Source organism: Zootermopsis nevadensis, unplaced genomic scaffold (assembly GCF_977971745.1).
Source record: "Zootermopsis nevadensis isolate Lab colony 2312 unplaced genomic scaffold, Znev_1.0 Znev_ptg000030l, whole genome shotgun sequence".
Taxonomy (NCBI): domain Eukaryota; kingdom Metazoa; phylum Arthropoda; class Insecta; order Blattodea; family Termopsidae; genus Zootermopsis; species Zootermopsis nevadensis.
In genome coordinates, this window is record NW_028259162.1 from 22,877,004 (window position 1) to 22,900,904 (window position 23,901).

At 45.5% G+C, this 23,901-nt stretch overlaps 1 protein-coding gene across 1 annotated transcript; it reads right to left on the reverse strand.

Moving 5' to 3' along the window:
* Positions 1–7,091: 7,091 nt before the first annotated feature.
* On the reverse strand, positions 7,092–22,606 carry LOC110839928 (uncharacterized). Its single transcript, XM_022084552.2, has 2 exons — positions 21,075–22,606; positions 7,092–8,793 (listed from the first exon to the last, which is right to left on the reverse strand). Exons 1-2 carry the CDS (start codon positions 21,791–21,793, stop codon positions 8,397–8,399), a joined length of 1,116 nt encoding a protein of 371 aa, XP_021940244.2. The 5' UTR covers positions 21,794–22,606; the 3' UTR covers positions 7,092–8,396.
* Between the last annotated feature and the right edge of the window lie 1,295 nt (positions 22,607–23,901).

The following is a 23,901-nucleotide window of genomic DNA, read 5'->3' on the forward strand; positions in this document are numbered from 1 at the left end:
GAAGAGCGTGAAGCTGGCCTTCTCATTAACGCCGCATCGCCCTGACCCCAAAATCCGCTGATCGCGAAGTCGACCGGACCGGCGACTGAGGACGATGAGCCTTCGTTAGGTCCGAAAATTCAACAGCTTGAAGTGCTTAAACGCAGTCAACACCTTTACACCGTTTTTAATATTGTCCTCCCATACAGGTGTAAAAGAACTATGAAAGGACCGCAAATGGTGATCAAGCTCATTGCGTTGATCCCAGCATCAGAAGGGCCCTTTATGAATACGGTGACCTTGGAATTAGCTAACTTCAAGCTGCAGACGGCTGCATTTGCCCAACCTTTCAATTTTCAGACAGGAAAAATTAAATGCGCCCGCATTTCCTTATCCTGCTTCGCCGGTGCCACTATAAAGGAGTAGACTCATAAGTCCTAGAAGTTAGGAAACCAAAAACAATTTTCGGAAGTTTCTCAGAAGTAATGTTCATTGATTTTTCAAAAATGCTATATAAATATGATTATACATCTTAGGCATGAAGTTGCGGCTAAAGATATAATTTGCTAAATTGCAGGTAACATCAAAACATTTTTTGTAAAACAGAAATCATACATCGGATTGGAAATATCTTTACCCTGTGTTGTTGCAATTTGTCTCTCTGTAGACACAAAATCCAAAATCATGGAAGCACACAGCCTCCCCGTGTTCCTCCGTGATCAGCCGATGTTTCTACGTGACTGTTGTGGTTATCCTAATCCAGACAGCCGATGAATGTTCGTTTCTGGTTGTCAGTGACTGCGAATGTCTCGTCGGACACAATTTCGAGGTCATTCAAGTACAAAACGAAACGTGGCGTAGCCCCCCCCCCCCCGAAGTCCACATTTGTGTGACAGCAACGCCCGGGATTTGAACCCGGGTCTTAGCCTTCCCGTTTTCAGTCCCCGTCGGACCACCAATTATCCTGACCGCGTCTTCGTGACTTTGCTTATGGAAACTAATGAAGACCTAATAAAGAGAAATGAATCACGACAGCTTCCTTCCAAGTCCTTATCAGCTGTCATTTCACGACCACTTTTGCGTCTAATGCGACATTTTACATCCTCTGTACTTAAAACCCCGTGTGCGAACAGAGACGACAACCCCCTACGGGTGCAGAAATGTTAAGAAGTGGACAACAACCCCATCTGCTGCCTCACACCACCCCAGCCACCTCTCTAGAGCTGAATGCCACACCTCCCGCTGAGAGGTGGCAGGTTAACGCAGTGGTAATTGTCGAAATGCGATTACAGCTTCATCGCAGTTTGATATGGACGCAGCTGCCGTCATCAAAGGATTACGGGTGACAAAAGAGCAACGCTCCGGAGTAAGCCGCGGTCCAGATGAATCTACTTGTCGGCAGCAATGCGCTGAATTACCTAGCACCAAGAGCACAGGTCGGGTCTAATGATCAGAATCAGGATAATGTGAATCGAATTGATCAGACTGTGTACTGGCTTATTGCAGCGCGTGTGGATGGGGAGTACACATCCAGGGGCAGAGTAATTTCGCAGGGACACCAACACGCATGCAGACCGCATGACCTGGACCCATTTAGAATTATCCCTTTGAAGCCGAAGCTCATCAAGATAATATTTAAGATTCCAGCCCTTACCGCAAAGAAAACACAACGCTTCACCATTACAGAGATCAACTAGTTAACTCTGTTTAAGGAAATAATCGCTGTTTACAGTGAGAATCATACGAAACACAGAAAGCGTTGCTGACTTTTAACGCGACAGGTTAATATGCTTAGTAATCGGCTTTGGAGGTTTAAGAAGGCTTCAAGCCATCAGGACAGGAGCGACGTGGAACGAATCGCGTTGTCCTGAATGCCACTAGCCTAGTTCTGAAGTCTCTTGCACCCGAAATTCTGGAAAGATGTCACGGCAAACAGCGAAGCTGCCGTGAGGTCTGTCTGTCACAGACTCTTCTGAAAATGAGGCAGTCATCAGCAGGGCACGTGAGGAAAGGCCATTCTTCACCGCGGATATAAAACACGGCCTTTTACTTTGAGAGAAGAACATATCAGAATAATCCCTTGACTAAGAAATATTACGTAACTGAAGCCGACATTGAGCGGAAAATAACAATCAGTATGAAAGTTTATTATGGGTTGCAGAAAAACGTGAAAAATTTGCGATTAAATCACTAAAAGGGAGCTACAAGAGAGATCAAACAACAAGGATAGAATGGATCTTAGTCAGATGGGACGCAGAGTAATGTCTAGTGTAGGCTAGTCCCTGAGCCGGGTGTAGTAAGGTTCAAAGTTACTTATTTAACCTTTCAAATGACTAGCACATGCTTTAAATTTCAATGACTCTGAAATGTGCCCATGAAGTATATTTATGGGTTTCGTAAGATTTTTATAATAATCATTGCTTTGTAGTAGAGGCGCGCCTTGTACGAACACAATTTATAAGCATTATTTAGACGAGCTTCGTGCTTAAAAGGTTTAATTGGGCAGTCCGTTGTAATGACCCCTTTATCAGCCAGTGTACACAGTAACTTACTCCAAATTGTATGTTCCTCAATTTGAAATCTGAAATTGCCGTTGATGCTGAGTGGCCTCAGGGGGTAGTGGTTTCCACGTGATGGCCGACATAAACCCTTCAGAATACAGAGCACTCCGACAATGCATCTTCCTGTTTATTGAGGCTGTCAGGAGGTGGAGGGGTCAGCGCAACCTGTCGCCACACGAACACCGCAGTTTGAAAACTTTTTTATTTTGTTACAAAATGTTTGTTAACAGATTACAGATTCTAATTGTAACTGTTTTTGTAGTGAGTGCACCAGCGGGTCACAGACCGTCCAAGGCTCCAGCACGCATTTTCTGTTCCTGACCTCTTTCGTTACAAGTCGAGTGATCTCCAAGCATTATCTTGCAAACATTTTTAGATAGCTTGCGTTTAAAAAATATTGGCTCTCGTCTCTGTAAGAGAGAATCTGTTAGATGCACAAAAGAAGAAAATGTTTGCTTCGAACGAATTAAAAATCAAATTATTGTGGCGAAGGAAAGAACAGAAGTCGCGTTTCTGTGCCTGGAAATGAGCGTGTCCTAGAGACGCAAAGATGGGGGGGGGGGGAGATTTTCAGACGTGTAGAAAATTTAAAATGTTGGATTAAATGCAAAGGCTAGTAAGTTGAAGAGCTAGCCGCTTGGAAGGCATCCCACCAAATGAAATGATAAGGTGCAGTTGTCATCGCAGTGTGGGCTTGTGATCGGGTGGTGGGGCGTTTGGGAAACCGCAGCGTCTCAATAGAAGCGTTTTGACCTAACGGAAATGTCCCCCCCCCCCCCCCCGGACACTTTGTGGGCCCTGCAACTCTGTCCACGAAGATGACAGCAGCTAGCGGCCTCTGGAGATCCTTAACTTTAAACTCCGATATTCGTGTTTAATTACGAACTGAACCCGTACTGAGGAAGTCATACCAATGTACTCGCAAGTTTGATCTCTGCCAACTAATTTCATTTCGACCTTATTTCGTGGTGTCAGCACCAGGTCTCGGTTGCAACCGTGAGAACAAGATGCCGCCGGCTTTGTGTCTGGATTACGTAAATCCTTTGCAGACGCGTCAGCAGCGAGCTTCTGCTCGCATCTGCTTTCCGGACCGTCGCCTTCGATCTGTCGCTGCGCATTTACCGGGTCAGGTCTCCAGGAACGTATTAAAACGTGCTTCAAATTGAATAATGAACACTAAAGGCAGTGAAACGAATACCGTCAGCTGCTCTACGTTCGTCACCGTCACAATAAAAACCCTCCCTTGGTCACCGTTTCGGTTTTTCAAGTGGCGTCTTAGGCCTGTTTTGCATTTACGTCCCACTCATTTTAACACCTCCGATTCAAATAAACATGACTTCGGATGAAGAGTACAAGCTCTAAAGATTCTTCGCAAGTAATTATCTCAATTTCTCGTATTTTTAGCTGTGACAAAGGCTCGGTCCCCCAAAATGACATTACTGGTAGTATCAGTAACGAAGTGTGAACCAATCACATCGAAATTCAGTCATACAAATCCACACTCATAACACTAATAGATCTGAAGAGATATTATTACACAGAAACCAGTAGCATGGATGCCAACATATTTCTTCTTTATTTTCATCAGAATTCTCGACACTCTGCGGTACACGGCGTCGTCGATAGGAGGCAAGCAGCAGCCTGGCCACGTCGCGCCCCTACGACTAAGCCCAACTACAAGTCACTTTGCCTTCATCCAATGGCGGTACAGGGCCACGGATGGTGTATCAATCTCGGACACAAATTACAAAAGTGGTCTGTGGGGTGAACCACTACCATCTGTTAAACTTCTGCTGACCACCAGGACCGAAGTTGTGGAGTCGCCGAGGAAAAGTTTGCGTTTCATTTAGCAAAAGTCTCCGTGCGGAGGTCCACCCTCCGGCTGGCTTTGGCTCGCCTAAAATTGACCACGGTCCAGCAACAGTTTTGTAATACTCTCATTACATGGAAAGGTATTTTAGTTTTAAACGTCGAAACAAAACACCTTTCAAATTGTTATTTTAAAAAACCCGCCTGCTTTCAAATAAATCTAAATTCGAAGGCCTCTTTATAATATCTTTTTCTCTTCAATGCTTCACATCATATTAAAATATAACTATAACATAAAAGTTGAAATAGCACATTAACCTAATCTAATGCAAAGCTGCCTTTATTTTCTTATCATATAACTTTTCTTTTCAATGACTGTTCCACAGTTGCGCCTCTTGTAGGCGTATTCATTGAATTTTCTCTGCTGTTTCACTGTGTCGGTGGTGTAGAGTTTGTTTAAAGACTGATGAAATACATTAAGATCTGAAGTGATATAAAATTATGAGATTGTTTTTGGGAAAAAAGTGAATTTTGCTCCCTGAAGTGGGAGTAACCAGATACAAAATTACTTAGCTGTATAATTTGAGGAGGAGTCGATATCCCGGCTGAAATTAGAAGCCAGGACCTCAAGATTGCAGAGTAGGAATGCAGATCACTGCATCGCCTCTCTCGGGTGAGGACGGGGCATTTGACTTCCAGGCCAGAATGCGACACGATCACCAGGAAACGTGCAGAATATTCCGACGTTCGGACACTGCACAATACAAACCATTGGCGGACATAATCTATAAACGGTGCGTTACATTTGCATTGCAAGGCGATGGAACGTGAGCACACAGCAACATTTGTAAGATATTTCCCTTATAATATTACTTGTAACCAAATTTCCTTTTAAATTATCTTTGTTCAAACATCTACATTGCGCACGCGAGTCCTCCTTTAATGGCATCATTTCTCTCTTACTTTACATAATTTTACTGTATTACGTTCTGTTATGTTTTACGTCTCGTTTTCAGCGCCTCGCTTAACTGGCAATGTTTTCCGGTTATCAAGTACATAAATAAGTGGAGCGCTTTAAGCACGCGACGTCGACACTGCATACTTCACGTGACTAGCCTACGCATTCAGTTGGTAACACAAAAGTCAGATGCCAGGATAATTCATGCGTAACGAGTTGGAAAAACGTAGAAGTGGTCGTGGCATGATTTAAGGCAGAACTCCAGGCATTTGTCTGGGGGGTCCTGAGAAACTCAGTCAATATTTCCGATCTCCGTGTCCAGATTTGAACCAGGACTATCGGAATACGGGGGACAGCTGAAGACCTGTCCCAGACAGTTCGACGGCAAGGTCTTCAACTAGTGATGCTATCAGCATTTAATCAGAACTGATATTTGGTACAAATTCTGTGAACGCGTTAGAGCCAGTCAGACGAAGGCAATAGAATTTTTGAAAGGATCGTCAGTTCTGAAGCTCGGGGCATTTGCGATTTTCCTTTCTTAACTTGCTACGGTTCCATCTGCAGAAGTTGCGAGAGACATCGTTCTGAATGTGAACGAGCGACTGGAAGGAATGTGGAAGGAGGCGTTCATGGTCTGTTTTACCTTATTATTCCCGAATGTATAGAAACTGAGGAACCCACAAGAAAAGACAGTCTTGGCCGAGTGTCGAACCAGGTACCTCCAAAATTCGGTCCTCGAGATTCGCTTACCGCTGAGGTTAGGAATCTCGGCTTGAGAGAGAAACCAGAAATTTACATAACTGTAAATAAGATAATTACTGCACGGGGTCCAAACCTGGTGCTCCAAGCCGGACAGGGCTCGATCGGAAACAGGCCTCAGAAGCTCAACCGAGTATATCCGGTGACAGCCGGCAAGACCCCGGGCTTCTTGTCGATTTCCGTGAGGCACCGAATCACATCTTGCGGGTCACTTCCTGCCTGCAGAAATTTTGTGTTATTTTCTACTGCGATATCAGATCACGCATTTAACGATCCTCTAGCTTAGCAAAGTCGTGTGTACTAAAGCAATTTTGTGGCGAGAGATGGAAACCCCACAGTTGATACTATTTCCATAATCTAAGATCCAGTATCAAACAACGTGGCTCTTCAAATGGAGAAGAAATTGGATAGAATCAAATTGTCTATGCGAAATAGGATATGAATAGGGCAGAAATTGAAAATAGGGTTCAAAGTCCAACTTTTTTCACTTTTATTAGTCACAATTTAATCACATTTATCAAGATCAAGCTGTCCTCCTGAGATTTCCGGGGACAGATCCCTTTAGGCCACAAAATTTCAAAGCTGTAACTCGTGCGGGCCCAGGAGGAAGGAAAATTTATTGAATTTCGAAAAACAGTCAGTCTCATTGTCACAGAGATTAACACATTTCAGTTTTATAGTCCGTTAACCGTCTACATCCATGTATGTGAGGAACCTGAGTTGAATGTTTGCAGCGTGAAATTCAACGAAGGGCCGCAATCTTCCGGCACCCCAAATCAAAACAAACGCCAGGGACTGTCGCACCATTTGCACGAACAACAATCAGGATCAGAAACAAACAAATATAAAAGCTTTCGGTTTCATTGACAGGCCCCTAATAACAAAGCCCGTCCGTTTAAATCTTTGCGAACTGTAGCTCGACGATCCACTTTAATATTATACTTGCATCTGCTGCTCGAGCGGGTTCCAAGAGGTTCTGCCACCATGACCGTCATCTTAGCACAAAGTCGGAAGATGTGTACGCGATAATCCAGGTATTGTGCACAGCTCAACGCCTTCCGGCCTCACAAGACGAGGTGTTGAGGACCACACGCGCGCCGCGCACCCCACACAAAAGAGCATCGGGGTGTCTTTAGACACGCCTAGTTGCTTGGCGACACACTTCAATTGCTTCGTCTTACGCCGAAACCACGACGGTCGCAGGAACTCCTTGCAAAATTAACATCTACGGCTTATAAAAATTCTCCACTTTCCAAATTCAGCCACAAGCATCGCACGCGTCTTCAGGCAATTAACAGAAAAAAACGAGATCTCAGCAAACAAACAAAATTTGCTTTATGTAGGCCTATTGATACGAAACGTCTCATTTGCTAAACGGAACAGAGTCCTCGAGAAGCCAAGATCAGCTGTGACTCATTCGTTCACAACCGTCCATACCTGCACACCCTCTTTCCTCAATATCCATTTTAATATTATCCCCTCATCAACACGCTAATAAACATCCCAATTTCGTTCATAAGGGTTCATAATCATGGAGCAGTCTTCATGACTACCTTGTCTTGTCACAAAGTAATGAGCCCTGTGCTAAGTTTCAGCCCGATACTACTACTACTACTACTGCTGGCTGCTACTACAGACGCCAAAAGGCTTGAGCACGTCCAGCGGAAAGTTCCATGAACCTAACACACTCTTGTGTCCCCAGTTACATTGCACTTACGTAAGAGGCGCTACCTACAAACCACTGGTTAATTAGTGTTTGTAATTACTTTAAAATGTGCTCTTATTATTTGTAACTCCCGACTCACAATTTCGCCGATTTTCCACCGTGTAATTTTCGATTGTTACCCGTAACTTATTCTTCCGTGAGATTCACATCAGTTTCAAATGCCGTTTGCAAAACACTTGAAATACTTAGCAAGCAAATGGTCTCAATAGAATCGGTTTCAGACATTACTTCCTGCTGTTTACCAGAAGCCCTGTATGAACTGGTTTATGCTACAGCTTTATGGTTTGCTTATCGTTACTTCTGATGATTTCTCCACTTTATTTCTTTATTTTATGGTGTGTCTGTAATTCTAATGCAACTGACGAGGCAGTAATAGTATTAACAACAAGGAACTGAATTATCGTCGTGCCTTCAAGCTTACATCACGCCGCTGCAGCTTAGAATAGGAACTGAAGCAAAGACCGCGTGTGGAATTGCATAATTTTATTACAAACGTAAAAAAAAAAACACAGAATGATATCAGCACTGTGGAACACAACAAAGTCTTACGGCGCGCAGACCGGGCCACTACGCCCGCTAGGACCTCTGGCGACTGCCGCGTGGCTCACGGAGGCAGTCCCGTACATTCGCTCTGTTTGTTGGTCGCGCTCATGATGGAGTCGATGGTGAAGCTTGGAGACACGAGGGCCAGGCCGGAGGTACCCGGCGTCGTGGCGGAGGCCGACGCCGCTCCGAGGTTGTGCGTCAGGCCGTGACGCCTGAGGTCGCAGTTGCGCCGGAACACCTTTCCGCAGGCCGAGCAATTGTAGGGCTTGATGTCGGTGTGCGTGAGGAGGTGCGTCTTGAGGTTGGAGCGCTGGTTGAAGCTGCGACTGCACACCGGGCACTTGTGCGGGGACTCCTCCATGTGCAGGATCTTGTGTACGGCCAGCGTCCGGGACTGGCAGAACCCCTTCCCGCACTCGCCGCACTTGAACGGCTTCTCCTTCGAGTGGATGTACCTGCAACAGACAGCCGTCAACCGTCAAAAGCCCCACCCAGCTTCAAACTTGTCCTCTTTCTAACATTTTGTCAACAAACACTATAAAACAATCTTCATTTCGATGTCAACTGACAACAGATTTTCTTATGCTGAGCTTATCATTGGCGTCACAACACGTAATAAGCTTGGAAAAGTTTCGAAACAGGTAACAATCTTTAAAATGTGGCCGCGACGCGCATCATAATACTGAAAAACCGCGGATAACAGAAGCGCGTATAACGAGGGTCACCTGTATTTCTCTCAAGTCCATTTAATATTATCTTCCCATCCAGGGTTAGGTCCTACGGTTTCCCTGTTAATAAACCGTATGCATTTCTTATGTGTGCTATATGCTCCGCCCATCTCATCTTCCGCGAGTCGACGATACAGACAGGCCTCAAAATCATCTTGCCGTTCCTCCAGTGCGTCTATTATCCGCGCTCCTACGCGGTCCTTTCGTTGCCTCCAATACTCAGTTATCTATTCTAATCTATCAGAACAATCTACCCAAGAAATACTTCAGTTTTCCTTCTACCTTTCAATAGTGAATATCCAGCTACAGGTGCTCGTGGTCTCATATCTGGCGCTGATTGCTAACAACAACAAATGACCCGAGAAAACTAAGATTGTTCCTGTTAACGCGACAAAGCGCTGAGTGCAGCCTCTCAGCTTCGGGCCGGTGTGAAGATGACATCTCACGAAGGTCACGCCCATTTGACTTGAACTAGCATAGTTTAACAAACATTAATGTATTTGAATACGTAACATTGGACTCGGAGTAATCTTCTTACAAATAAAATTATATTTATGCTACACCCAGTTTCTGTTAAAATTGTATTTTCTTTGTGAACCGAATGCATTCATTTGTGCTCGTCACACCAATATCAAATTTTTAAGTCGCGTTTATGACAAAACATTTTTTTTAATACTCCATTACATTTAGTACGGCTACAAGGAATGTGAATCCGACACTCAGAACTGAACATTTTTCTTTTCTCTTAACTGACCGAAGATGAGACATCTGAATTCTGAGATAGAGCACGCGTGCGAGAAACAAATCAGCCGCCTCATGAAGAAAACGGCCGAATGATCTGGGGGACCTAGTAGTAGATGGAGGCAACCATTTTAACTTACACGATCTTCCGCAAATAGCGCTGAATGAGGACAGGGCCGAGTTTCGGGCTCATGTGAACACGGGAAATGAACCTTCGGGTTTAACAAGCACCAGTTGGGCGACCGTCAGCTTCTGAAGCAAGAAGACCCTGAGATGTGTTCATGCTCTTAGCCCCGTGCGGGGGCGTAGCAACAGCGCCCGCCGCGGGCTCTGCGGGCGAACGTCCGGCCGCTCAAGGATTTGCTTGCATTACGTAACTGCAGCCTTGGTCGGTTTTTCTTGTTGCTATGAGGCGACAACCGGTGGGTCGCGACTCGAGGACTCGGGAGTTGGAGTTCAGCGGTCACCTCTCCCCGAAAACAAAAGCTACGAACTGCTATTAATGTTGGTAGGCAATAAGGCTTTCTCGTAGGTGAGTCCGAAGTTGGCTGTCTTCTGGGCTACAGCCAATAGACCCTCGTGAGGAACACTCCAAACGACACATCCCACAAAACTATGAACTAATGAACTACAATTTACAACTACAAGTTCTTGTAAAATCCAATTCCTCAGTAATACTTCATACGTGTAAATTTTACTAATAATCACACGTTCCATAATCAAAGTACAAATTAAATCCTGGATCTGCGCGGACCTGAGAAACTATGAAACGACTCAGTGTGAACGAGTCCTCCTCTGGAACGAACTTGAGTGAACTATATTGCAGCGAGAAGTTACATCGTGTGAACCGCGCGTGGGGATTTCCCCACGAGCCAGCCAATGAGGGATGAACATCATTTCATGATTACATTCCATCTGCATGCGCTCCGTACTTGTTCGGGCTGAACTAAGTCGGACCTGTTTGCTAGGCCTGATGGAATCCAAAGCTTCAGCATCAGTAACATCACAGCGCAAAACTGGACTCGATCCTGAACGACTTTGTCCAATCTCTGAGATTAATCTCAATGTTATCCTTCCCTTTCTCTCCCGGTTTTCCAAGTAGCCCTTCTCCAACACGAACCCACTATGTAGACAACGCTGTCAAATACCTAAATCCATACAAACTGAAATTCTTATACTTTCTCAGCTAGTCTAAAGAGGCCCTTTATTTGTAGAATCCGAGGGTTCATCGCCGTGTTCACAACAGCTCACCAGTGGTCCGCATTCAGAGTCAGACGAACGCGTAATACATCTTCACAACATATTTCATTACGATTAATTTTAATATTATCCTCCCATCTATACCAAGGTCTCCTCAGGATTTCTGCTCAAACATTAGGCTCTTCTATCTGACTGTTTAAATGTATACAGGGTGATTCAAAAGCCCGTGCGCGCGCACGTCACAGAGTTGGGTTAGCAGTGCCTTGAACTTTCTAGCGTCTAATAGCTAATGTTTACTACGATAAAAGGATTATAAGAGAAATTGCACGTGACTAATACTACAAAGTATGAAAACAAACGGCGTTCCCCCGAGGTAAGTCACTGAGACGAGGGTCAAACTAACAAGAATTCTTTGCAAGCTGTTTCGAAGGATTTCGCAGCGTTCTAGAGAATCCTGACTTGTCAACTTTCCTAGATTTCGTCGATTGAAGAGCAGAGGCCTACGAGGGATTCTTATTCGTCGAAGCCGCCCTGAAAGACTAGGGTAGGCGGCGAACGTCCTTCTTGGCCGTACACCGACCTCGCAGTTGCGCCTCGACGCCAGATGCCGCCGGCAAACGCTCGACCGACGTAATATCTCCATTTCACTTCTAAATTACAGGACTGCCTGAATCGTCACCTGGTGGCGAAAAACGAAGTTGAAATTCCAAATGACCGCGTTAACAGTGAAAGTAGCCGCAGATTCAATAAACTTCTGTAATCAGAGAAATGCTTATAAATAAACCATCACTCGATTCAAGAATTTTCGCTGAAACAAACTAGGTAAATTGATACGAACATTATTTCCGGCCTAACAAAGAATCATTTTTGTATCTGATTATTTTTATTACGGGTTTTCCTGGAACTCTTCGTCTTGAACCAATCGTGAACCAGGCTTCAAGTTTCTGATTTCCTTGTCCTAGTGTGGCTGTTTTTTGTAGAGTGTCTATTACAAGCTTTCGTGGTATCGTTCCCAGGTATTCTTTGAGCCCCTCAGTCACACTTCTTGCGGTTCCAGTGGTTAACGGCATGACAAGACATTGCATGTTCCACATTCGCTGAATTTTTGTATTTAATTTCGTTCATTACATTCCTGTCCTACTGAATTGCTACTCGTATCAGTAAGCCAATTTAGTCTTTCTTATTTTGTATTAACATGTCCAGAGTTCTTCTCTCGGTCTGTGTTCCTTGATTCCACAGTTCTGTCGTATCTTCCTGTTCCAAACCGCCGTAAGTGCGTGTGTTGTTTCCATGCCTCGTGTTCTGCAATTCTGAGCACTGAATTCTGTTGTCTTTCGCGTGCGTTAAACACCTCGCAGCTTCTTCGAGCTCCTCCTTACTCCATCGGACCAGTTCATGACATTCGTCTCCTTTGTCATTTGTGAGTCCTGTGTCACGTGGTAATGGAGTTGGTCCATGTCGAGTTTACTCGGTGTGTTTAATAATCGAATTCTATCCTGTACCGTCGTCCAGTGCTAGGCTGTAATTGGCCTTATCTGGCTGTTGTCGTGCACACTAAAAAATGAATTAAACTTAATTTAATTATTATTCCATCTATTCACCGTTTTACAGGGTATTTACTTCTGTTAACCTGAGACAAACCTTGCCCCTGAGGTACAAAGTGCAGCAGCTATTTCCGAAATACATTTCGTTTTTTAATATCATTATTTTCATTCCATACAATAATTATGGTTTTAATAAAGACAATGGCTCAGTTTCTGCTTAAGTAGTTCTGATGTTCATACTGTAATTACAACAGCTTCTGTAAACACTTGATCTGACTCTTATGTTGTAGTTTACAGGTAAAAACTATGTATCAGTATTCTAAAGTGCGTGGAAAAACATTTGGTGATTTTTCTTGGAGTCGGAAGCCATTACAATATTTCTTTATTGGAATTAATCGGAAAAGCATTTTCTATTGACGAACAGTTTTCATCGAGCGAATTTCGTTCGCAAATCAAATGACGGCCGTGCAGATCTGCGGTACCTGCAGGATGGTCAAGTGTCTTCGTCTTGACAGACTAAAAACATTGCTTTTACCTTTCATTTGTTTTAGTTCAGTGTTATCAGCTATAAGTAGTGATGTTCGGTTGTAATGAAACGCTGGGCTGGACTAGTCCCAATTTGCGAATCTCCGGATTTTTGCACAACATTTAATACACGGCGCATGCATTCATACTTAAATGGATTTTAATTAATTATAAATAATTATAATTTTTACATAAACTAATATTATACTCTTTACGCGCAATAAACTCGCTGAATTTGCCCAGGTCGACATTCGTTGTTTTGCAGACGATATTTTTCTACCGATTTCTGGATAAAGCCTGGTGTGACCGCACCCTTTACAAAGTGGACTGCACAAGGACATGGCTCTATTCGTATTTCAAAAATTGATCTGCAGTTTCCTGTCTAAAGAGACGCGGCAGAAGGAAGAACCACTGGAAACAGATGACAACTTTCCAATGTAGGAGAATTATTCATATTCAGATAAAAAGTGGACATTCCAGGGCGTCGCATGACGTTGGTTGAACGCCCCTCGTAGAAGAGCCTTTGAGGCGACGGCAACGCCCCTCACGGGCTCGCAGGGAACAGAACGACACGTGGGGGCGCGCGTCGTGTTATTTTGATAATGTCAGCAGCGCTCTGTAATTTACAGAAACAAAGCGCCATTGTGTCTCCAAAGGCGCAGAACTGCCACGGAGACCGAAGGGCCGTACACGGAATATTAATTCGGCGACAAGAGTGGAAGGAGGGAGGAACGACAATTCCAAGACGAAACAAATTCTTCACGAATTAATTTATAAACAGCGAGCGACAGTCCAACGGGCCTATTCAATATCTCCGTTCTTTGTTTCGTAACTCAACTGTAAAATGTGTTGTGTAATTCACCTTACCTAAGTTAACTTTAAGTTAGTATTCGCCTTATTTCGCGTTACAGTGTGTTCCAATACCTTGTATCTAGCAAACTCTACGAAACAAAATCAATTCACATGCAAATTGCTACCTAAAGCGTCAATCATAAATATCCCTTAAATTTAAGTTCACCTGCACAAATAATACAGATCAGTGTCTTTAGGAGTCACCCTGTTACAAAGCGGACTACAGCATTGGCTGAAGTTACATGCAAGTGCAAGGAGCACAGTTTTTAAGGACTCTCTTTCAACGTCTGTAACCATTTAGGGTTGCAGATAATTATGGGTGGAACCTCGGAGCGCTCAACTTTGGGATGGAGGAACTGAGGAAAAGCAAAACAACCTGTTAGGGCAACCGGTGACGTGGTCGAGATTCGTACGTGCCGAAACCCAGTCGCTTGTGTCGGCCCTGAGTCAGAACGGTCGGTGGCTACCCGAGCCAATTACAGGAATACTGGGGCTACAACCACTTAATCGTCTTCTTGAAAGGTTTTATGGTCGCGCAAAACAGGTAAATTTTACACGGGCCATTTTAAAGGCAGGTCGAGGTAAGTCTTGTCTCCACATTGTTAATTTTTTTATTTTAAGGTACATTTTTCTAAAGAAATTGCAAAACAGATATTTTTTAATTCTTTCTAGAGGACTAATGTTTCAAAAATTACAACAACAACAAATCTGTTTGCAAAGATATTGCCATGAAATAAATTCCATAGACACAAATAACCACAACTGCATGTGTACAATATTTAATGAGTGCAGAATTCCTTCTTGTTTAAAAAAATGTATCTTAACATGAGAAAAGTGAAACCAACCCTTTACGCGTTATGTAGGCATACAGGGGAGGGGTAGTATAGCTCCTACTCTTTCTTGACCTCGGCACTAGATGGGGGTGTGTGGTCAGCGTCACGCCCCGGCCGCGCCTTACCCCCCGGGAAAGGACCCCGGTACCCATCGGACAGGAGGCCGGGTGGGCGGGGATCGAACCCCATGACAGAATTAAAATTGTGGACACAAGGCTCGCATCCCCTACTCAATCCAAGGGCGCTTTATAAGTGACTGTGACGAACTCTGCCGCACATTTCAAATAAAAATTACAGAATGTAAGGCGAGTAATTCCCTAGAGGCTGAACACTTTCTCGGGGTGCGTTCTTGAATTTACACACCGCAGCAGTAATGCAAATCTAGCAGCGGGACAACTTCGTGTGTAACCTCGCCAAGTCAAACACCAGGCCTGTAGGACATCTGTCTGACCTTCGACAGTCATTTCTGAGGTCTGAGGTCTTAAGACGACGTCGCCTGGTGAGGCCTTGTGGTTCTGCAGCCCTGGAGGACCCTTTCCTTCTTTTGCATCACCTGGTGGTTGCTGTATTGCACCGCCATTCATATGAAACAACATTTAAATTTTGAATAACACATGGACCTACGTACTGAATCACATTAAGTTCCAGTATCTTTCACTATTTAAATACGTAGTCCTATTTATAAACTACTTTCAAAAAAGAAGTTAGATCAAACACACACACAAACTTCAACAGTCCGTTCCGTTTCAGATCCAAACGCACTTCTGCTATTTACAATTTCCTTAAACGTCCACCATTTCGAGAGGGAGTTCACACGAAAGCCTAACCTATATCTATCGGTCAACTTCCATTCTTTTAGCATGAACTCTTTCCGCAAAACTTTGTAAATTTCAATGTGAATTTCAAAAAAAAAAATCGCGTCTATATTTTGGTCTATCCGATACAAACGACTCACCCACGCTAAATTGTTTACTGCATTCCCTCAATGCTAACTTTCATCCAACAGACAGACAGTTGAATACCTCCCCATTGTACGTTCATTCCACATAAAGAATTACGAGTTATTGACGGGTAAACTTTCTTCCCTGGAGTTAAAATTTTTCTCAACTTACTTCTTATCCCGCTCTGTGCGGTGCCAGGTTGCGTAACGTGTTTAGACTACAGGCCTGTGGAAAACCAAGGCAAAGTCAGGGGCTTACATTTAGGGTGGCCATATTTTGCACGTACATTCACGACTTTTCGGATTTTGGCCTGCGCATGGATGGGTTATCTCCGTATCAACTGCAGTGGTTTTGCTCAGGTGTGAGCAAACCAGAAGGAATCCGCAGCTCCGACACCTGGCAGACTTTGCGTGTAACACGTCACTCGCTTCGGAACAGATTAATTCAAAAGTCAAGGCAGAGCCCTCTAAATTGAAATTGTCCTGAGACGCTTGAGAGACGTCTGTATTAGTTGCACAGCCACCCGCTCCTCTGCGCCATGTCGTTAACTTGAGCGTCGAAGAAACTGGTTATTCTCTTTTTTACGCTATAAACGCACTGGTCTTCAAATCCCAGGTAGTGAGACCGCTCACGGCCACGAAATGTTCAGCCAGCAGACCAAGTCTCAGAGTCACCCTGTTAATTACACACACACTCATGTCGTCTCGAAAGATGTATCAACTGCAGTACATATTTCCGAGAAGGTTAGCTCTCATCCGTAATTTCATAAATTTGTAAAAGCGGGAAAGTTCTGTTCCGCTCCTGCACGGCCTCGCGGAAAAATGTTGCGATAGTAGCGACTGCCACTTCGTCCATTTTCCTTTCAGTCTTTTCGTGTCCTCTTGCCCCTGTCCGACTCTACACAAAATCCACGCTTGATACAAATCACTAAAAGTGTTGCGAGTAATCAATTGATTGATCATCGTCCGCTCTTACGATTCGGGAGAAATAAGACGCTAGCTTTTTCTTCTGGTGACACATGTCGAGGTTGCCAACGGGCAGATGAAAGTGCAGTTTCATAACACACGCAGATTAGCGGCAGAATCCTCGCCGGTCCAGTGTCACGCGTGGCACTGTTAATGAGTCCGGAGCCAATGCGGTCATCAGGGCAACGGGAAGTGTCATGATCGGTGGTCGAACTCCGGTCAGTCATCTCAGCAGTAAACTATCAGCAGGTCTCGATCAGAAGTGACGAGTATTCGTCCTTGGTGAGAAGCTGATGGTCGCTCAGGTAGTCGCTTCAGTATTTACCACTGAGCTGAGTCTCTGGAGTGCACTCGCACCGGATGTGACGTTCGCTGTTACGCGGATATGTTTCCTTTTCCAGTGAGAACGTGAAATCACTCAGTAGAGATAGCACACTGGACCTCTCAAGGGATCACTTGCGATGAGAGGCAGCAAAAATCTTAGTACCCCTACGCCTAGTCCCCCAATTACAGGCCTCAAGAGTAGGTTTAAATAGCCAGCAATCTGTATCGAAACGAGGACCTTTGTTCGAGTCTTCTTACCGTCTGAATCTTCTTCAAGACTATAAATGCCAGGCCTAAACAAGTAGGGCTTTACAAACAAACAGAAGCGCCTAACCGAGGCGATTGGACGCCAGTTCCTTGGCGTTTAGGCATGGGCTCGATCTCAGGGCGGGTACATTTTTATATTGCGGTGTAAAGGTTATTTTCAAAGTCCACCGATGCCGCTGCGCACGCGTGTACTATGCGTGCGACAGGCCCGGCCAGCCGGAAGGAGTTACACCTGCAACCACGCATGCGCGCTGATACGCCAATTCCCGCAGCCAATGCACCTGATTAATGTCTGTGCGGGGAACAACCCGTGACCTCTGCATCTTAACTTGGCTTTGTAACAAAATGCAAGGCAACGCGTGTTCGTCTATGATGATGATGATGATGATGATGATAATGATGATGATGATGTGCTAGGCTAAGCGAAAACACATGCGCCTACTTCAAGAGAAGCCAGCAAGCGGGGCACATACAGAAAATACTAATATGTCTATAGGCGATGTTCTCGTCTTATTATCAGAATCAAAATATGTAGATAACTGAAGGAATATTCGAAGATGTGGCAAATTTTAAGAAATTAGGCCAACAGAAACAAGTCAGGATAAAAATCACTATGAACGCAAGAGCAGATTGAAATTCTGTCACCGAATTCATTTTAAAATCTTCTCTCTTACTCTGCCCGATCTATAAACTCAAATATTAAAATAAGTTGATATGAAACTATAATTTTACTTCAATTTTCTGACGAGAGTGAAACTTCATCTGTCGTCTTTCACTGTGTGAAAAAAAAAGCAACTCAGCTGAGGATGTCTGAGATGGGTCCGGCGAGGAAGGTCTGTGGGCGGAAGACGACATAAAGCCTACTTTGTAAACATATCTCGGTCTACTGGCCTTACAAACAGGATATTCACACAAATAGAAATGTAGGTAGATAGCGGACTGTCTCTTTCGGGCAACTGATTTGAAATTAAACAGTCGTTTTCATACATCACTTTTGCAGTAAGACAAGAATTTGGATATTAGATTTGTCACTACGGAAAGAACTGTCATAGACCATGCTGAAACAAGTTTACGCATCATCAGATAATGGAAAGTGAGCTTGATATGACAGCCACGGGCATTTCGGGCGACCAAAAGCTTCCCCGTTTCTGACAACTACAGATTACTACTTCCCCCTCAGATTATGTTCAATCTAGCACAAACTATAAATAATAATTAATATGCCTAGTCATATAATTTAATGGGCCTTGTCTGCAAATGATGCCCACTAACCTACAGATTTGCCACAGGCCTACAGGTCGTCATGTCTACTACGACTTAGACACAAGCAGATGTTGAACATAGCCTACAGTTTGTATGTACGTGACACAAAACTTCACATGCCTAGATCCAGCAGTTTGTTAGTTTCCACTATCCAGAAGAATTTAAAATATAAAATCCCCCCCCCCCGCGATTCCATATTCTACCAGAGAAGCGTTTGACATGAACAAAATACGGACGTTTCTCAAAGATAATTTTTCTACTTAAAATTCGACATTAAGTGGCGCTAGTTGAACCCTCACCACAGAAGTCTGCACAGGCGCCATATTGTTATTACTGAGACGGGATCTAAGGATTAGATACGTTTATTCTTCTGTAGCGACAGAATATTCCAATATTAAAATATATATTAAAAGTTACAGTCACTCACAATTAAAATAATAAAATAATATTAAAAGATTTAAAACATCATTTAAATACACTACTAGTTTCGGCTACATTCAGCCATCGACGGGTGTATGCTGTATATATTTTAATATACGAATCACAATATGACGCAATTGCAATATCTTAGAATATTCCAAGTCTCACGAAAACCCGTCAACCGGATCGAAACAAGAGGACACAAAGGCAGCCAGAGCCTCGACATCCGGACTGGCGAAACAGCCTCCGTCTTCTGCTTAAGCGAAGTAACGCGCGAACTGGACAAAACAGACCTGGTCATGAAACTTCGGGCCCCGTAAACGCGGGAAATTTTTTCAACTAAACTACTGTGTACATTTCAAGAATAACGCTGCACCGCACAGATGGTTATCTGCTGAGTTACCGAAAAAATTGCTAATCTGTACCTAGGGACCGGTTAGTTTTCCGTTGAGTCTTTGGAAGGCAAACAGTTCAATGACTTTCCTTTGCACAGTGCAAACGTGTGACCGGTCTAGCCTTTAGGGGTGGAAATACGGTTCTGGGGTAGTCTGCTGCACCCCTCAGGCATGGGGAGGCGGGGCCACGCTACACACCCCAGACACTTGAGAGATACGCAGATAGGCTACAGCTCGTGTGTCCTGCTGAATAAATTATGATTGAAAGAGGATAATTAGTGGATAAAACGTCTCTTGTTGTGAATACATGACACACACTGCCCTCTACATACGGCCCTGAAACATGTCAATATGTTTAACAAATCCGTCCAAAGCGCGGTTTTAAAGTTTATATAACTCCTAAGAAATTAGGCCTGCTCGTATTAGGCTGCCACACGGCACTTTGTGATGAGTCAGAATAGCTCGGTGTGACCAGAGGCCAGACGAAGGGCTTCGAATCCCAGCGGGGGCACATCGGCTCTGGGCGCCCGAACGTCGAGTTCCTGTCTCATTGCACGATGTTTCTTCGCGCCCAGTGAAAACGTATTTTATGAATTCGAAACTTTGTATCGACGCTGAGGGAGAACAAATTGTTTGTGTGCTGATGGCGAAGGGGGGGGAGTGGACGAATGCAGCCAACCCACGGACAGTTGCTCTGTGTTGTTAGGCTTAAATGAGGGATGAAATGGACAGGACGAGAGACGCGTTCTGAATTGCTTGTTGCAGGGTACAACAGCGCGATGAGCTGACGAACCTCCGAGTTCCATTTAACAGATCACCATTGCACGCTTCACGGCTGTTTGTTTACAAGAAGTCAGGTCTGGCTGTCGCCTGGGACTCTCGACCGCGCCAGTTGAATAAAGAGCTTGTCGCTCCGGCCGCTTTTATATTCTGGAGGAAAGGGACTTAAGCTTTGTGCCTTGTCAAATGCTACGCTCTCCAGCCTTTCATTTATTTATTTATTTTTGTGTGTGTTAATTTTGTTTACTGCCACGATGAGGAGTGAAAAGGCAGGATCCTTAATTTACGCGGCACACACACGTCTCTCCCCTAAATGAATGCGGCTTCTTAAATTGTTTGTGGACGAAATGCCAACGTAAGGGGTAATTTGACTGTGAACTGTTCTGCATCTTGTCGCTGGTAATAAGTGGACGCTCTTGTTCGCGTAGACATGAACAGAAATGAGACGTAGCCACGCGAATGGGTGAAACGGGAGAACTCAGTCTGTGCTGTGTTCCATTCAATTGCCTAAACATTTGCCTGTCTGGCGTAGGCAGTAGAGCCAGGCCGGCAGAAATGCAGCCAATCAACTTTTCGACAGACGCCCCTGCGGTCTGAGGTTCGATCCAGGAATCGCAGAACTCGGAGTTAAATTGGAATGAATCAGCCGTGGATTCCTGAAGAGATTCATCTCCCGCTAGGGGGCACTGATGGCGACCAATAAACAACATGGCTTGCCCTGCATAAAAACAGCTGATCGCAAGCAAGCAGACCGTCACAAGATGGCGGCGCCTGTTGACGTGAATTCTTTAGGATCGAACGCCCACATGCCAGCCTCATCAGCGGTTATTCACTGTGACATGACGACAAGCCTCGAGCCTCTGAATACGAAATCGTGCGATTGATTAAGTGGAAACACGAGTCATGAAGACTGGAATGGAAAACGAAATTGCGCTGAGGTTACTGTCTGAATAAATACCTGTGGTCCCTGAGGTGGTCTTGGCGTCGGAACGCCTTGCCGCAGATGTCGCACGAGTAAGGGCGCTCGTCCGTGTGCGTGCGCTCGTGGATCAGCAGGTTGTACGACTTGGTGAACTGCCGGCTGCAGAACTTGCAGATGAACTGCTTCTTGGGGCGAGACGCCGATGTGGACGCCCTCGACCCTGTCGTCGAAGACGTGGACGCTGCTTGTTGCTGTAACAACATGCTGCTCGCTGCTGCTGCCGCCTGGTGTTGGTACATGGCATTCATGAGCAGCGAATTGTAGGCCGGATACTGTTGCGGGGGCGCCTTGCTGGGGGCGGTGGAAGGCGGGTCCTCGTCGTCGTCGTCGTCGTCGTCTTCCAGTAGCCCCAGAGCGTCTTCCCCTTCCAGGGCGCCCGTGGACGCCGGCGAGCTGGCGGGCGAGGTTTTGTCGTCCGACTTGGAGTTGGCGAGCCTGAGGACGTCCAGCGCCGGGCTGTGGGCAGTGCTGGACGCCTGCAGTCTCTGCAGGGTGAGATACGACTCCAGGGCCTGCAGATTTAGCGCCGCGGCGGCCGCGGAGCTGGGTGGCAGCAGCGCCGCTTGCTGCAGGGACGACATCACGGCGTTCTGCAGGGACAGCGCCACGTTCTGCAGGGACCGCTGCAGGAGCTTGTCGGCACTCTGGTCGCCGCCACTTTGCATTGCGAGGGGCCGAGACACCTGAGCGGGCATGAGTCACCTACCGCACGGAAACCAGGCTAGCAACACTCATCAGAAAGTCGGCCACAACGCGGAGAATGTGCACGCTGTACGATGCGCAACTGTTCTCGTTCTGCGGCCAGCACCTCGCTACCTGCCTGCCGAGGCTGTCCGCTCGCCTGCGCGGCCGCTGCTGCCATCTGGCGGCCCGCGTCTGCTTGCGTCCGCAGTCGAGGTCGTTGGAAGCTTTGCGGGTCGCGGGTTCGATTCCTGAATCCGTTTCTTCTCACGCGGTCGGAGCCAGCTGACTGTTCACGCACTCAACGCAACAAACCAAACATCGGACGTGATAATTGCGTGTTCCCCCCTCAGATATTCGAAACATGTCCGCAGAATTGCGTGGTTGCGGATATGAGAAGGCACAAACCGCAGCTCCGCGACCACAGAGCCCGACGGACGTCCACCTCGTCACTGCAAACTGACGATGAGTCACAGCGCACGATTCGTACAAGCCTCAGGTCTGTTCAAAATCCAGTCGACGCACGGACAGGGCATGTCTAAGCAGTGGCTGAGAGTCGCGGATGGATCGCTCATTCGTGTGCCTCGAGGGCAACTCTGCTTCGCGTTGAGGCGGTTTTGAGAAAAGCACGACGATAATTAGACGCACTGACACGGCGTGAGAAAGTGAAATCGACTCCCGCCCTCTGACGGCGAATCCAGCGCCCCGCAGGCAGTCGCTTATTAAACGACGCATTATCAACTGTCGTGACTTACTTTCTTTCCATTTATTTTCACTCAGCTTATTATTAATCGGTTGTCCGATTATTTAACAATGCTACTTCAGCGACAAACGTCATTCTAATCGAAAAAGATGGAAAGGTTGCATTGAACGGCGAATGATTTAGAGTCTGGAAGAAAGTGCTTTCGGCTCATTTCAATGTAGATTCTCTGTTCGCCTAAAGAGACTGACGAAAACCACGGAAGCACTCGCTCGTGATAGTCGGTTACTTTCGGAATACAAATGTCGACCTTTGCCTTTATCTGCCCTGCTACGGTAAGGTTAGGATGCTAACCACGGAATGGCCAAACAGATGAATGCGGGACCGTAAACAAGGGTTCCAAGACAGTTGCCGACCGCTAACCGCAAACAACGCCCTTCTTTTGTTTTATTCCTCGTTCACCAAACCTCGCGTTTCCTGTGCGAAACTGCTTCAGTGTTTGCCCGTGAAAGTCACACCGCTCTCTGTGTACCCAGCCATTTGCAGCGAGCCGGGGGTTCAAGTGTCCTTTGTCTTGGGGTCTCCGTCTCCGTGGCCTCAGTCCAGAGCAGAATTTGCTAGCAGAGGCCGAGGAAATCCGGCCTACCGATGGCTTGCGTGCCCCCGACCACGTGTCTCGACGCATTTATCACCTGCTTTGGGTGCGTAGGTCTGTCTGTCTGTCTGTCAGCAAATCATTTTCCCTTTCGCTCATCCAGTCCTTCCTCCTGTGCGGAGATTTTTCCGTATGCCTAAATGACGAAAAGCCCAAATTTTTAACGCCATTACGAGCAGCGAATTGTAGGACGAGGAATTAGAAACTGAAGGCATTATTCTGGCATTCATCAGGAAGAAACGGGAATAACCAACAAGAAAAGGAAGTTCTCCGTCGAGATTCGAGTGAATACCTCTCAAGAAATGAAGTTCCGAACTGTACAGAAGGAATCTTCATGGCCCGTCATGTTTGCAGGTCCATTCTTAAACACTAGAATTAGAGTATGTTATGGCCTACATGGTCCAGTGAACCTCCGTCGTGAATTAGTCGGGTCACTGTGTTTTTGCACCCCTTCACAATCTTCGTCAAGGTCTCAGTCACCCTGACGGACTGTTTTGCGTAAGTTTACGTGATTTTCTCCAGTCACCAAACACTGCAAATCCTGCTTCTGAGCAGCACTGCTGAACGGAGTTAGAATAGTCTTCCGGCGCACTTGAGTTGCAGAATCTAATGCGGTGGGTAGTCATAATGGGCCTGTCGCATCCATCTCATTTTGTTTTGTGTGTAAAATGAATCTTAATGTTATTCTCTGTCCTTCGTCTTCAAAGAGGTTTCTTTCCAAGAGATTCCCCACAAAACTTCTGTGCGTATTTCTTGTCTCGCTCCCC

Coding starts and splice junctions, on each gene's coding strand:
- LOC110839928 (XM_022084552.2), bottom strand. CDS start 21,793: ATGCCCGCTCAGGTGTCTCGGCCCCTCGCAATGCAAAGTGGCGGCGAC. Junction 8,794..21,074: donor GACCACCTCAGGGACCACAG/GTATTTATTCAG, acceptor TGTCTGTTGCAG/GTACATCCACTCGAAGGAGA.